The sequence below is a fragment of the Phalacrocorax aristotelis genome, chromosome 23 (genome assembly GCF_949628215.1).
Source record: "Phalacrocorax aristotelis chromosome 23, bGulAri2.1, whole genome shotgun sequence".
Classification (NCBI taxonomy): domain Eukaryota; kingdom Metazoa; phylum Chordata; class Aves; order Suliformes; family Phalacrocoracidae; genus Phalacrocorax; species Phalacrocorax aristotelis.
In genome coordinates, this window is record NC_134298.1 from 2,672,366 (window position 1) to 2,687,423 (window position 15,058).

The 15,058-nt window shown below is 53.0% G+C and overlaps 2 protein-coding genes across 2 annotated transcripts; both read right to left on the reverse strand.

The window, feature by feature from the left end:
• Positions 1-47: 47 nt before the first annotated feature.
• Positions 48-6,413, reverse strand: GH1 (growth hormone 1). The gene is made up of 5 exons (XM_075117359.1): positions 6,206-6,413; positions 3,140-3,303; positions 2,304-2,420; positions 1,744-1,905; positions 48-338 (listed from the first exon to the last, which is right to left on the reverse strand). Exons 1-5 carry the CDS (start codon positions 6,411-6,413, stop codon positions 138-140), a joined length of 852 nt encoding a protein of 283 aa, XP_074973460.1. The 3' UTR covers positions 48-137.
• Positions 6,414-7,626: 1,213 nt separating this feature from the next.
• CD79B (CD79b molecule) lies at positions 7,627-13,653 on the reverse strand. The gene is made up of 6 exons (XM_075116815.1): positions 13,495-13,653; positions 11,498-11,539; positions 10,343-10,654; positions 9,677-9,795; positions 9,340-9,381; positions 7,627-8,988 (listed from the first exon to the last, which is right to left on the reverse strand). Exons 1-6 carry the CDS (start codon positions 13,559-13,561, stop codon positions 8,890-8,892), a joined length of 681 nt encoding a protein of 226 aa, XP_074972916.1. The 5' UTR covers positions 13,562-13,653; the 3' UTR covers positions 7,627-8,889.
• Between the last annotated feature and the right edge of the window lie 1,405 nt (positions 13,654-15,058).

A 15,058-nucleotide genomic window follows, 5' to 3' on the forward strand; every position in this document is an offset into this window, starting at 1 on the left:
TGGCGGCCTGTCCCCACAGCCCCCCAAAACCAGAGACATGTCAGCAGTTAGCAGGTTTATTCTCCAATTTTCTTTACAAGGAGCGGGGCAGCCACGGCAGGCGAGGGGCCGGAGCGGTTGGGGAGCCATCCCCGGCATCAAACAGTGCAGTTTCCCTCCCCGAAGCGGCGGCACTTCATCACCTTCAGGTAGGTTTCCACCTTGTGCAGGTCCTTCTTGAAGCAGGAGAGCAAGCCGTAGTTCTTCAGCAGGGCGTCCTCATTGCGCAGGTGGATGTCGAATTTGTCGTAGGTGGGTTTGAGGATCTGGGGACCCCGCGGGCTCCGGTCCTCCAGCTCCTGCGAGAGGATGGAGAGGGGCTGGGGGAGGCAGCGGGGGCCTGGGGATGAGCATCCTCCAAGGGGCCCGTTGCCAAGGCTCCCACCTGGCTTTAGAGGAGGTTGGGGTTTTTTTCACCCCACTCTTAATTGTATTTCAAACCTACTTCTCAATTTCTGTGTTTACAGGAAGGTTAATTATGCAGGGATGATGCTATACAAATTGCTGCCAGCAGTTTTGCTGCAGGGAGGGAGGAGTGTGGCTTTTGGGGTCTTTAAATAAGGGGAAAGTTGCAGGGTCTCTGTGTAGCTGCTCTAGCCAAGGAGATGGGGAAGCAGGCAAATAACTTTTTTTAATCCCACTTCCCTACTGAGCAAAGCTCTAACTCAGACCCAAGGCACGTGCTTCTGGAGCTGAGAGGTCTGCAGTCTGCCACTTCTCCTGCTCTACTTTGCTCACCAGCTGGCAGAGTAAACAAGACAGTTTTGGTTAAGAAAACAGCGTCATAAATGGATGAAATGTGATTGTTTGTCTAGTTACTGTGTATCGCTTCCCAATGCCCAAGCACACATCATATGGAGAGCAAAATCTGGAAGTGGTACTGGTACATAAACCTACTTACTTTAGCTGAAGTGTCAGGACAGAAGATCTCTAGTTACTCTCAGGGCCTGACTTTCAGAGTTATTTAGGTGCTAGAAGATGTAAATAATTGTCGAGACTCATTTTGCACAGATGAAGATCTTGGAGCTTTAGCTACATGGTGATGCTGGCAAATAGACTTAGTTATAGAGTAAGCATAACTGAAAAGGTGTCTTGGCAGATAATAAGCTATTTCATTTAAAATAACAAAGCAAAAATTCTTCTTGAAGAAGATCACTTTCCAGCTCTCAGCTGTCTGGGTGCTGTATTAATGTAAGAGAGAAACACCAGAGCGTAGGCTTCCATCCGTACACAGTCAAATGTTGCATGTCCTTGCAAAATTTACTCCACTTTAAAGTATTTTGCATGGAGATGTAGCAAGCATTATGTTGCTCTTTGTACACTTAAGCAGATTAAATCTGCAGGTTTAAGCAACTTTTTTGCAATTTAATTTTGCAGTTTAAGCAATTTTTGCAGATTTAAGCAATTCTTTCATGCTGGGTTTGGAAAGACTTTGGGTCTGTACTGTTATCTGAGTGGTTATGGCAGCGCTATTAGCATTTGTTTTGTGTTTTCTTACAGTCCCCAGTGATGGAACGTGTGCAGTGGGGTGTCGTGATCTCCTTATCTTAAGATAAGCAAAGTCCAAAGGATGCCACTGGTCTTCAGAATGGAAGGTGGGGAGATTTCTCATGGTCTTTGGATTCTGTAGGAGACCCTGAGAGCCAAGTGCTCTGTACCTAGATCTCTTGTTATTCTCTAGTCATGCTACATGTTGCAGCTTACCCTCATCAGAGCTTGGATCCCCTCTTCCAGGTCCTTTAGTTTGTCATACACCCTGTCTGAGGTGCCAAAAACCAGATTGTTTGTGAACACCTTGCTTAGATATTGCACCGGGGTCAGCCAGGACTGGATGAGGACCAGTGAAAACCGAAGGAGCTCCATGTCCTGAAATTAAGAAAAGAAAGGATCAGAGCTGTGCAGGTGAGGTATTTGGTAGAGGTACCTGTGTGTCCTGCTCCCTCTGAAACAGCCTGGAGGTGACCCAGAGATGTACTACTGCTCCTGCAGCTTCAGCAGATACAGACAAGCTGAGGAGCACCACCCAGACACACACCCTGTGCAGACAATAGCTTTTCTCCTCCTTGGGGTGGGAAAATGATTTATAGCGTCACCTGGAAGAGTCTTTCCTTTTTCATGCAAGGTTTAAATAGTAAAAAGGGGAGAGGAGGAATGGTACCTCAGGAAGCACTGAAGTGCTCACAGATGGAAACGTTCTGTTGCTGTAATGAAGCACAGCTGGGCTCTTCAAACAGGCCTGTGCTTGCCCCGGGGAGACAGCTTACCGATTTCTGCTGGGCATCGTCTTTCCCTGTGGGAGCAGGGATGGCTTCCGAGTAGCAAAATGCTGCCTGGGAATTTTTGTTGGCATGTCTTTGGTCCTCTGGAATATAGGTGCGTTCCTGTGGAGACATCCCAGATACGCTCAGATCTGTTGCCCGTGTACTGGGAGAAGATCATAGATACTTTCCCAAGCTGAATGGTTACTTTTTGCAAGAAATAAATGTAAGACATGAGGTGTCTCTGTACAGGGTTGGCAGGAAGCAGGAGTTTGTATGTTGGCACAGTAGCTACTGGGCCTAAAGGTCTTCCTCTCACTAAGCCAACGTGCTAAGGTGAACGCAAAGCACGCTTGGACCAGGTTCTCACAAGGAGTAGATGGCCCCCAAGGACAGCTCTTGCCAAAGTGACAGCTCATGCCAGCTCCTGGCAACAGCAGGAACTGAGTAGTTTTAAGCACTCAGAATCAGCCAGGGTTGGAGGTGACCATCACAGGGAAGTCTTGCAAAATATCTGTACCATCTCCCACTGCTTTCAGAGCCTGGCTTCTCTTTGAGACAGCTGACCCTGTGCAGTAGGTTTGGACATAGGCAGCACCGGCCCTGAGGAGGGGACTGTGCAGGATTGGGGAGGGGCAGAGAACTGAGAGGAGACCGGGCTGATGGGACATAACCTGCCCTGTCCTATTAAGGCCCTTTTGCCTCATCAAGAGCTGACAGAGAAGGCACCAACAGTTGAAAAGTCTCTGTTTCTAGGAAGTTATACTGGGTGGGAAGCTGTGGCAAGGTCCTGAAACTGTCAAGCTAATGCGGAGGAGATGCCCAGAGGCTGCAACACTTACGAACTCTTTGTATGTCTCGGCAGCCAGGAGGTGAAGGTGCTGAGCCCTCAGCACAGCATTGGCAAACAGGTTGGAAAGGGGCATGGCTGGGAAGGTGGCAGCTTCCTGTGGCCACTGCAGTCCCAGAGTGATCACAGCGATGAAGAGAGGAGAAAACCATGACCCTGCAGCAAATTGGAGAGGAAAGGTATTAGCAGTCCTTTAGCGACTGTGCTGAGGAGGGGGAGTGGCACCTGGGAATTAATTCCCAGACTCTTCTGTCCATGCTGGCTGAGGGCTCACCTTCCTTGATCACTGGTTAGACTCTGTAGGTGGGCTTAGCCCTCCCTGAAATCAAATGAAACCCTGTCCCCTTTCACTAGACATGCCCTAGGGGCTTGTACTGCTCCCAGTGTTACAAGAAGTGCCTTCCTGGATGAAAAGTTACTGTTGCTCGATGAAACCTAGAGTGTGCCCCAACGTTTTTCCCTAACATGCTCGTGTTTTTCCATAGGCCTTGCCCTCATGAGAAGAGCACAGTGCTCTCTTCATTGCCTGAGCAAGCAGGGCATGGTGAGTACCAGGTGAGGGCCTGGGAGTACCTCACCTCAGCCTTGGTTTACACCATGCTGCTGATGTGCAACCGGCTGTCTGCCTTTGCTAGGATGATGTCATTACCTGTGCTGTGACCAGCTACTTTTGCTCTCTGGCACATACCTTTAGAATGTGGTGATCTTTGTTGAGCCTAAAAGTTTTCAACGCATGACATCTGATTCACACAAGTGTCCATCTATGCTTACAGAGACCACAAAGTTAATCTCGGACAAATACCATTCAGTGGAGGGATGCCCTGCAGCCTGTAGGACTTGGACATATGCATTAGACATCATCCTGATCCCCATCTTAAGCTTTGAATATGAGTTTTGATATCCCTGCCAACATTTATGTTAATGATAACTATTATAACTGTGGCTTGACTTTGATTTTTGTGTTCTCCACCCTCTCCTTGCCCAGTTCAGGCTAATGACTACTTAAGTCAATTCATGGATTAAAGTCATGCTGTAGGGAAAGGTACGCTTTCTCATTGATTCAGAAGTTGCCACATTTTAATTTAGGACTGGCACTGAGTGTGTGTAGCCCACCACAGTACCACCCCATCACCCTCTCCCATCACCCTAAGCATGCAGCAGTGCTGCCAATCCTTTAAAACTGAAATAAATAAAAGTACCTGGAGCCATTTCTGCCTGGTGAGTTGCTCAGGTGTTGCTTGACAGTGAATGTTTCTTCTTTTCATCTAGGCTGGTAAAAGTAACCGTTGAGCCACCCCTTATATAGGAGGGGGCCTGTTTAAAATGTATGTATGTGTTCATGATCACAACAACATCTCTGTATCTTCTCTGTGCATAAATGCACAAGTGGTCACAATGGTGCTACCTAATTGTAGTCATTTATACATAGATGTAAAGGTTGGGGAGGTTGTTTGCCTAGGGATGAATGTGCTAAATGATTTCGCCATATTCTGCTGTTTATTGCAAATAAAGGTTTTATGGTGATGATGATATCGGAAGACCCATCCCAAATCAGATCCATGCTTTTACGCAGTGGAATTTGCTGCAGGGGTTTGAAAATCCACCTGATTCTCCTGCCTCTGCCGCCTTGGCCCACAGTTAGCGGGGCTGACTGACCACTTGGGGAGACTTCCGACTTAAAGCATGTGGGATGTTTTCCTGTTTATTGTTAGTGGGGATAGAGCTGGCTGGGTGCTGTCAGACGAATCCTGCTTCTTCCACTTAATTTCTTTCATGCTACCAAAATTTCAAAAGTTCAGTAAATAGTTTGGTTTGGCATAGATGTGACGAAGAGCTGCCTGTTTGGGTACCAGCCTGCCCACTGCAAAGCCAGGTGCCAGCGCGCTGGGAGGTTTCTCACATCCTCAGCTGGACAAGGCTATGAGAAGATCTGGTTATGAGCTGCTGCTTGCTCTTGCCAGAGATACAAATGTGAAATATCTCTGGGTTAAGCAGAGGGCTGGTACAGAAAGGAGGGAGAGGATCGGTCGCAGCACACCTATCCCTGCTTTTGAGCAAAGCAAGACAGAACCTGGGATGGGCAGCTCCAGGAGGGGCTTAAAGGACTTTTACTCCCCACAAGGCTCCGATTGCCCCAAACCACCCTGTTTTCGCCCTTTGTCTGGGGTTCAGGGACTGCTCCCTGGTCAGGGGTGGTGGTTTGGCTGCCCCAGGCCCTGGCTTTGCCATGCTCCCCTGGTGTGACTCTGGTTTCTGAGAGGCAGCATCATCACTGGGGCGGCTGGAGCAGAGGGTGCAAGAGCTGGTTAATAAACATGACTGGGAGAGCGCGGTCTGTTCCGAGAAGCCCCCGGGTGTTTGCTCACTGGGGACATGGTGGTGTCGCAGAGTAAATGTCAGTCCCTAGAGAAGAGGGAACAGTGGGTCCTGCAGCTATCAGGTATCCCGTCACCCAATAGCCAGCAACATCTGGGTGTGTTTTTTTACTCCAGATCGTGTTTAAATATGTCAGTATTTGTCAGAGATGAGCAGAGCAGCAGGCACCCCAGCCCAGCCCAGGCTCTGCTGCCTGTTCATGCTGATGCCCTACCGCTGCAGCTAGATTGGTACGGCACCTTGCACCCGAGTCCTGCCCGCCACTTGCTGCCCTGCTGCCTCTAGCTCTGTTAACAAAAGCATGGGGCTAAATCAACATTTTTTATGTTGCAGCCAAGCATGGAGATGCCTGGATGATCCAGGCTGTGCAGTGCCCCTAAGACTTGGTTTGTCCCTGATCATCTCTGGGCATTAAATGAGGCAGAAGCGCCATGGAGATGGCGGTGCGTGACTCTGAAAGCTGGGCTGGGCAAACACGCCACTGGCAGAATTGCAGTTGCATAAGCAGCTCTCAAATATCAGCTTGGCATTTTTCTAGCTTTCAAATGCTTGCATATGCGACCCAAAGTAGCATCTTGTAAAGCAGCGTGACACTGTAATTTCCAAGTTCCTTTTGTTTTTTCAAAGAGAACCCCCCCCACCTTAATTCTCTTCGGGGTGGTCTTGTGTCCACCCGCCTTACCCTGAGCATCACCAGCAGCATCTAAACCAGTGAAGCAACTCTCCTTGCAGGCGCGCGTACTCCTTGGGCCCTCCTGACCCCCAGCCCGGGGCGGCTGTGTGGAGGGGACCTTCCCAGGCTGATGGGTGGGCTGCACCCAGTGAATCCTGACCGAGGAGCCGGCTGCTGGCTCCCAGCCCAGGCTCTGCACTTCGGTGGGCAACGACATGGTTGACAGAGGTTTTACGTGACGGTTGACTACCTCCAAGGTAAATATTCCTTTTCAGATTGAATTGATGGGTTTCATGTACTGGTGCTAGAACCGCTCAGTTTCACTGAACCAATTTCTAAGAGGAGGTTGATGCATTCCAGGACTGCAACCCAGTCCGTCTGCCTGACCATCCTGCTGATGGCAGGGATACAGATCAGGACAAAATACAGAGCCTGCCCTGCATATACTGAAATGTGTTTATTTACATTAAATACATTTTAAATACAAACCTGTCTCAGTATAAAATGACAACAGACCCTATCTCTAGGCTCCCTAGAAACTAGTCTAAGCATTTGAAATAAAACACTAACACTACAGAAATATTTATTTGCTTCTGGCATTTTAAAGGAAGCCAAAGCCCTGGGCCAAGAGTGTAGCCAAGCGGAGGAGCGGAACTGGGGTCGCCGAAACTGCTTTTGACATCGGTGGCTTCCTCTCCAGGTGCAAACAGCAGATTCTCCTTATTTTCGTATGATTTGGTTAAGTCAGTTGAGCGAGTTGTTTATGCAGAGCTGAGAAAATGGTTGGGAACTGGGAAGGCCGGAAAACTTGCTTTCCTCTTCCATTTCGTAACCGAAAACAAGGGATGGAGGGATGAGCTCTGCTAGTCCTAAAATCTTGGCAAACGTGGAAACCGGGAACAGCCAGTTCACTTCCCTCTCTGTGAATACTCCTTTATTTAATTAATCATTTTTATAAGTAAAACATGTTTAAGTAACGTTTATATGCGTGTGCATGCAACTAATTTGGGATAGTTTTATTTAACTAGTAAAAATCAATCTTAAAAATGCTGGTTTTGTGCTGTTTAGATTGAATACCCATTTTCCATGAAGGTGGTTTACAACTAAACAAGAACCATCCTGTTCTGTGCTGAAAAGCCCTGTTTGCTCACGATTTTACCCCCCCTTTTCTGCCGGCTGCTTTGGGAAGCGGGGCGGTCCTGTCTTCTTGGGGCCCAAAATGTCGTGAGCCACAGGGGTGCAGGGGCCCTGGGCTCTCCGAGGGAGGACAGAATTTCAGCCCCCCAATCCTTGTCACCCCCTTGTCCTGCCTCATCTAGCCAAACCCGCCGAACCCACCACGCTGTGGTAGCCGCGTCTCTCCGTCCCCCCGAGCCCCGGTGTTGGGTGCCCAGCCAGCCCCGAGCCGCCTCACCCACGCAGCTGCTGCTGCCGTGCCAAAATAGTTTTTATTAACAAAACCAATTAGTGCCGCTCTGCTCCTCTCCAGATGGTTTTTAGCATCTCTTGCAAGACCAGATGTAGCTGGGAGTAGGGGCTCCTGGCCCTGGGCCCTGATCTCCTGCTTTGGTTCCTGGCGATGGTCTTTGTCTCTCGTCCCAAGCTGACGTCCTGGGACTGTGGAGGTCTCCCCGTGTGTGCTCAGCGAGAGCTTCCAGGAGAACCCCGCGGCTGCTCTTGGCTTTACATCCCCGTCTGTGCTCGGGGCCCTGACGGGGTGAAGTTTGGTTTCTAGCTAGGCTGGACCCATGAAAAGTTGCTCCTTATTCCCCGGGCATCCCACCGACACTGGCACCAAGGTTATGGGACACCGCCGGACATGGCAGGATGGAGCACGATGTGAATTTACCCGTTACCTTTATTAGGACTTCAAAAGCAGTTGGACATTTGCGTCCCACAATTTACATCTTTCCCACAGGTTCTGAGGTCCCCCTCACCAAGGGGACGTCCTCGTGACACAGGCCAGCTCTTGCCTGGAGAAAAGCAAGCCTTGTGCAAGACCCTCTGGGCGAGAGCTGTCTTCCCAAGTCTTCCTGTAGCCTTTGGGGAGAGAGAGGTGTGTTTGGAGGATCCTTTATCTCAGGTGACTGCCAGCTTGGCCTGCTGGACACGTCCATGGCTTGAGAGCTAAACAGTGGCCCAAAATCCACTTCTTGTAACACCAGGATGGTGCTGCTCACCTCGGCTCCTCTGCCACGGCTGCAGCAGGGCCTCGCAGCCCAGGAGGGTCCTTGCAACACGGAGAGTGATCAGAACTGGTCCTCTGCTTCCCAGGTGGGGCTGGAGGAGACCCACCACCCACCCTGGTATTTCCATTGCATTAACCAGGCAGTAGCTCAGCGCCATGGTGTGGGGCTGCCTGGGGTTTGGGGCCAGTTTGCTACTGGGGGGACTGCGGTTGGCTCCTAATTTCTACATAGGCTTTAGGGGTTCATCAGCGGGGCGGTAAGAGAGGCAGCCGGGGCAGGGCAGCCTTGGTGGGCACAGCCCGGACGCGGCAAAGCGAGCACCCAAGGGCAGCCGGACCCGAGCTCCGCGCAGGGCTGCTGGAGGTAGCTTGCAGCCCGGGATCCAGGCACCCATCATAGCTGTGGTCCAGGGCAGGAACTGGGGGCCCGTCCCCATGGGTGCCGGCAGGGTGCGGGCAGGGAGCCGTGCCGCCGGTGCCGGCCTGGTGGTGGGCGCAGAACCCCTCACTCTTCGCCCGGGTGCTCCCCAACTGTCCACTTGGCCTTCACGTCCCGGAAAGGAGTGATGTCCTCGTAGGTGGCCATCTGCTCCACCTCCAGGCCCTGCACCAGGAAGGAGGTTAAGACACGGGAGGGAGACCATGGTTCCGTTCACAGCACATCCCGCCCTGGAGCCCGCAAGTGGGGACCCATCTCCAGGCTATTCCCCCCAGAACTGGGGCAGCTTCCGAGAGGGGAGAAGACGGAGAGAAATGGCTGGATGCGCTCAGAGCTTGGCTTGGGTTTACGAGCAGCTCTTTATGGCTGATATGAATGGGCCCTTGGCAGGAAGATGCCCTGATGTGCCCTGCCAGGGCTGGTGGTACCTAGGAGACACCCAGCAAGGGCACAACCACGTATTTCAAGGCTCAGGTTGATACTACAGAGGTACTTCTATAATTAATGCAGCATTACCTCATAGGTGTGGTCCTCCTCTGGGCTTTCCTTGCCTTCACCCTATGGAGAGGAGAGTCACAGGTTGGGTGTCAGCACCCACCACGATTCCCCATCCCCTGTTCCTGGCTTTGTCCCCCCAGGCCAGGTCCCCCTGCTTCCACAGGCAAATCCCACACACTGATTTAGATGCTTATTTTCCCACTTCAGCTAGCCACGCTCCCCTGCAACAGCCCCAAACCCAGGGCCTGCCCATCCCCATCCTTAGCAGTGTCCGACCCGGGACGCAGGACGCCGCTGTGAGCAGCGCAGTGGTGGCACTGGGGACATCCCCGCTGCTGGAGACGCTGTCACTTACTTTATCTAGGAAGAGGAGCATGGGGATGCTGATGAAGATGACAAGCAGGATGGACTGGATGATGATGATGGCATCTTTCAGGGTGTTCCTGCTCTGGATCTGCTGGATGTTACTGTGACCTGGGAGCAGCAGCACAGGGAGAGCCCCAAGTCCCACCTCTGTGCCAGGCTCCCAGGGAACGGGGACAAGCTCGGCATGGTCAGAGGTTCATGTGTCAGCAAGAGTGGATTTGGGGAACCAGGGTGACATGTCCTCCCCTTTGGGAGAGACCAGAGCATTGCAAACTGCCCCCGGCGTTGGCATCAGGGACAAGCTCTGGGATGAGCCACCCTGGGCAGGACCCACCACCGGGCAGGACCCACCACCAGGCAGGACCAGGAAAAATCTGATCTATTAGGGGAATGCAGTCCCTCGGATGTGTTTCTGTGGGATGGACGTGCCAGGGCAAACTGGGCAGGTTGTCCTGGTGCTTGGTGGCTGGCAACAAGCAAAGAAACCTCTGTGGTGCCATGGGCATCTACAGTTGTATCTGAAGGAGGTCCCACCAGCATGGGGAGAGGTGGGTGCATAGGAGTATGATGTGGGGTTCGCATGGAGAGGGGAAGAGTGAGAGAAAGAGAAAGCACATCTCCCGGGGTGCATGGAGGTTGGGGAGCTCCCACTCACCCATGACTCTGAGCTGTGTCCCGCACGAGTGTGACTGCTTCTTCTTCTCCGTGAGGTTCTTGCTCTCACACACGTAGATGCCGGTGTCCTCATAGGTGACCCTGAAGATGGTGAAGTTGATGAAGTTGTCTTTCCTCTCGATGCTGTAGCGGGAGGGGCTGAGATCCAGGTCGTAGACCTCATCACTGTTCTCTCTCATTTTGTACCACTGCATGCTATAGGGGTCGTGCGAGTAGCAGATGAAGTGTACGGGCATGTTCTTCTTGGCCGCCATGTAGCGCGGGTGCTGGTGCACCATGGGGCACCAGCTGTCTGCCAGGGGACAAGGGTGGTCATGGCAAGCAACGAACCGGCACCCTGTGAGCATCACAAAAAAAGCCTCTCCTACTAGACCACCCCACCCCCAGCATCTCCCAAATCAAGGTCTTTCAATTTTCATGGATTATACTGCTTTTGAGCATTCAGCTTTGTTTTGGTGAATCATTATTGTCCGAGGGTAGAAATCAGAGACTTTTGGTGAAAACATGCTTTTAATGGAAACTCCAGTTTTCTGTAGGAATGGCCTCAAATATTTTTTTGCGGCTCCCACCCCTCTGAATGTACATCTCATTAGTCCCAGCTCCAAAATTACAGCTGTGCTGGCATGCGCCACAGAGCCTTTGCTAGGACAGACTCATCTCCCAGCAGGCTTCTGTCCTGCTTCCACATTTTTTTGCATTTTGCTGTATTTTGTATTTTTGCCCATGTTTTTGTCCCAGTGCTGGTGCGTTTGAGGGCTTTTTTGGGTTGCAGAGTTCATCCTTAATACCCCATGGGTGGGAATGGCACAAGCACTGTGTGGATGAGCCCAGTGCCTGGTCCCAAGGCATGGCTTGTTCAGGCAACGTCCTCTGCAAATGCAAAGGAAAAACGTGTCTGTGTGTAGGAAAGACAAAACGGATCTGGCTTTGCAGAGGGAGAGCAAGGTGCCTGGCTGGGGAAATGCCATGGAGGAGGTCACAGCCTGGGAATTGCCTTTGCGATGGAGAAGGCCTGTGGGTGATGAGACATCTCCAGCTCTGCAGGGGACCAGCACCTTCATGTCAGAGCCAGTGGGGATGGGAGGGACCCTGAGGACATACACAGGGGAAGAGCCCAGTGGGCCTGAGAGGTTACCTGTGCTGTTCCTGGTGCTGTTCTTGTCTGCTGCTTCTCCACCTGCAAGACAGGAGAAGGGTCCGGAGGGAGCATCCATGTAGGACAAGTACCGTGGGTCCGTCATGCCCACTCCATACAGGAAGGAGAGCTTGGGAACATCAACCAGAGCCCCACTCAGAGGACATGGGGCAGTGCAGGTCTGGGTGCAAACCCTTCTATTTCCATCCTGTCTCCTGAATCTTCTCTAAGCTGCTTTCTGGCTGACATCCCAGCGAAACCTGCCTTCGCTATTAATATCCCCCTAGGCTGGCACCTCTTAGAAAGGGTCCAGACAGACTCATGCCTCTTTATTTACCCTCTATTTTCTGAGTCAATCAGAAACACTTTCACTGCCAGAGCTTCCCTGGGCTTGGAGCCCCGCAATAGCCAGGGGGGTTCTCAGACCCTGGGACCATGCAGCCCCCTAGGACAAGGGCTGGATGGAGCTGTGGGGCCTGCAGTGCAGTGCAGGAAGTGGGGTGAGGTGGGGGGACCCCAGCACCCATGAGTGCCCCTGCCTATAGCGCCAGTCCCCCTGTGCCTCGGTTCCTCTTGCTGCAGCTGGGCAGGAAACACCAGCCCTGTTTACTGCACCGCTTCAGTGCCCAGCTCCATCAGCTTGATGAATATTTGCCAAACCCCACCGTGGGGAATCTGGCACGGAGGTGGGGGCTGCACCACCTCCCACCATGTTGGGACAGCTGCAGAACTCCCTCCAGAAGAAGAAGGAAGGTTCAATTCCCTACCTTAAGCTTTGCTCCTAACCTTGCCACCCGGCCGCAGACCTTCCTGCCCCGAACAGCAGCCTGGCAGGGACCTCCTGGCTCAGACGTGGGCTTCTCTCCCTGCCCCAGAGCATATTCCAGGTCTGTGCTGCCCTGTTCACCTCCAGCACCTACAACTCTGGAGGCAAACTCTCCCCTCCAGCACCATTTCATTTTTTTCTGAGATGGGGAGATGCACCTTGTCTGGGCTGTGCGTTGGGTACGTACCCATGCCACCTGCGGTCCTGCCGGCCAGCTGGGACCCAGGGCTTTGCTCTCTATGTTTTATTGGTGTTTCTAAATGAAGACCAGGCTGGTACTTCACCCTGAAAGCCCTCACACCACTCAAATCAAAGACTTCCATTGCAGCCATGGATGGGCTGAGCTTCTCCCGTCCTCCCTCAAAGCCACCATGAGAGCCAGGATGAAATCCCGTGACCCTGAATCTGTGCTGGGCTTGGGTGGCCACCCAACAGAAACCCTTTAAATGTCCTTTCTCCTGAGGGCACAAGTTTCCCCAGCCAAGGGTGGGTTCTGCTGCAGGTTTTTGTGGGCGTCCCTGCACCGAGCAAGAGCAGTTGGAAGGGGACAGGAGCTGCGGCCTGGGTTTAGCTGCTGCTTCTCCATGGGGATGCAAAGGGGAACAGCACAGGGATGCTCACACAGGGCCCACCAATCACTCCCGAAAGACTTTTTCCTCTCATTTCTCCTCCACTCCTGGGCACTGAACCCTACAGAGCAAAGGGGCGTCGGGTTGCCTCAGCAATGTGCTGGCCCTGTCCCCAGGCCTCTGAGAAAAATAAATGGTAAAAAAACCCCACCAAACAACCCTTCTTTCCTGCCACCTGCAACCACAGCCGGGCAGGCCCTGCACCCGCTCAGCACCGGGTTCCCGCCAAAGGCAGCCGGCCACCCGAGAAAGTGTCCCATCTCTGCACCCATCCCTGCACCGCAACGGGAAACAAAACCCGAAACCTGCAGCAGGCATCGAGCCCCGAGACCCTGCGGATCCTCCCTGGCTCCCCTGCGCCCGGGGCTGGCTTCCTGCACAGGGCAGGACTGAGAGCTGTGACTGCAAAGTTTAAAACTAATGCATTTAAAGCCAGAGCTGGGTGAAGTCCCTCATTGCACTAAGCAGGAGACGCATGCCGGTGCATCGCCTGGGTGCACGTTTCTTTGCTCTGGAATGCAAAGCTCCTGTTGGATGCCTACCTGTGACCACAGCCATCAGCCAGATGTTCACCTGGAGCACCCAGAGCATCACGCAAAGATCAGCCATCTTTCACTGCAAATGGCAGGGAAACATCCAGTCACCAGCCCTCGCTTCTGCAATACACAGCGGCTGCTCTGGCTGGCTTGGCCTCTGTACCTAAAAATGGCAAAGCTGCTGCTACGTGAGACAGCCCCTTTCCTGCTCATGTAAATCCTCCTGAACGGGGACTTTCCCCTTGGGGCCAATTTTGAATGTGGCGCAGACGCTGGGGCGGAGGGTGCCTGCGCTCTGGGCACTGTCCAGCCTCGTGTCGCTGGGCTGTGCTTGTCATGGTGGCGTTATTTGATGGAGGTGGCCACGACTGGTGTAGGTCCGCACCAGAACCAGAGATGAGCCCATCTGCAAAGTTCTCGGTGATTCAAAACCTGGGCTCAGCCCAGGGGATCTGCCCCGGGAGCAGATGTGCCCAGGGAGCGGGATGCGACTGCTGGCAGTGCTGCATCCCCGAGGGGTAGAGGATGGGGGTTACCCCCAGGGTTGTACCCCAGCTCCACAGCAGCGTGGGCAGATGCCCCCTCAGGTTAGCCCTGCAGGTGATGGGCAGGGGTTGATGCTGGCCCGGCTGCAAGAGTTGGAGCAGGAATGGGGTGGAAAGAGGGGACGTTTGTGGGGTTCCTCCTCGCTGCTTGTTGTGGGGTGCAGTGGGATCGGTCCCCCGGCTCCCATCCTCTGCATCCTGGAGAGTCCCTGCAGCTGCTCTTCCAGGGACGGGTGAAATCTAGAAGAGGGGAGAGATGGCCAAAACGACATATCACCTCCTTGGGTGTCAGCCATGCCCACGCTTTCTCCGCACCCTGTTTGCCATGGCCGAGACCCTTCTCTGTGAGTCCTTTGGAGACAGTCGCTCTTGGGGAAAGCGCAGCGTGGCACCCCAAGGTGAGCTCTGTCCCCCTTTGCTCTGATGCAGAAAGACGGTTTCTCTCCATGCAGTGCCCTTTGGCTGCTGTGCGTTACCAGCTGCAGGTGAGCACTGAACTGTAACTCCATGTGAAAAACACCTTAGGGTACTTTTGCCAGCCATGTTGGTCCCCAGAGCCCGGGTATCTCTGCCTGGGGCCTCCCCAGACCTTCACCTTCTGCAGGTTTGGTGTTTTTTTTACGAGTTCTGAGCATCCGGTGGCTGCCAGAAACCAGCCCGAGCCTCACCTTGTATGTGAGAGGACATGGAGCAAGAAGGAGGAGAAATAAAGGTTTCCAGAGAAAAACTAGCCTGAGGAGGGAAAGAGGTGATGGAAGAGGTGCCTTCTCCTGGTAGAGGGGCAGGTCACGCCGTGCACGGTGCTGTACATTGGGGCTGTGCTGCTGAGTTCCTGCTGCCATCACCCCAGGTCTTGCTGGAAAAGCACAGCCTTACCATGACATCCCAGCAAGGCAAAAGCAACAGGGAATGCCCATGTGCTCGGCAGGCACTGGAGAGATTTCTGTCAAGCCCTGGGGTTGGAGGTGGGAGCTGTGATGACCAAGGCAGGGATGCTGGAGGTGCCTGGGAAAGCCCCATATAAC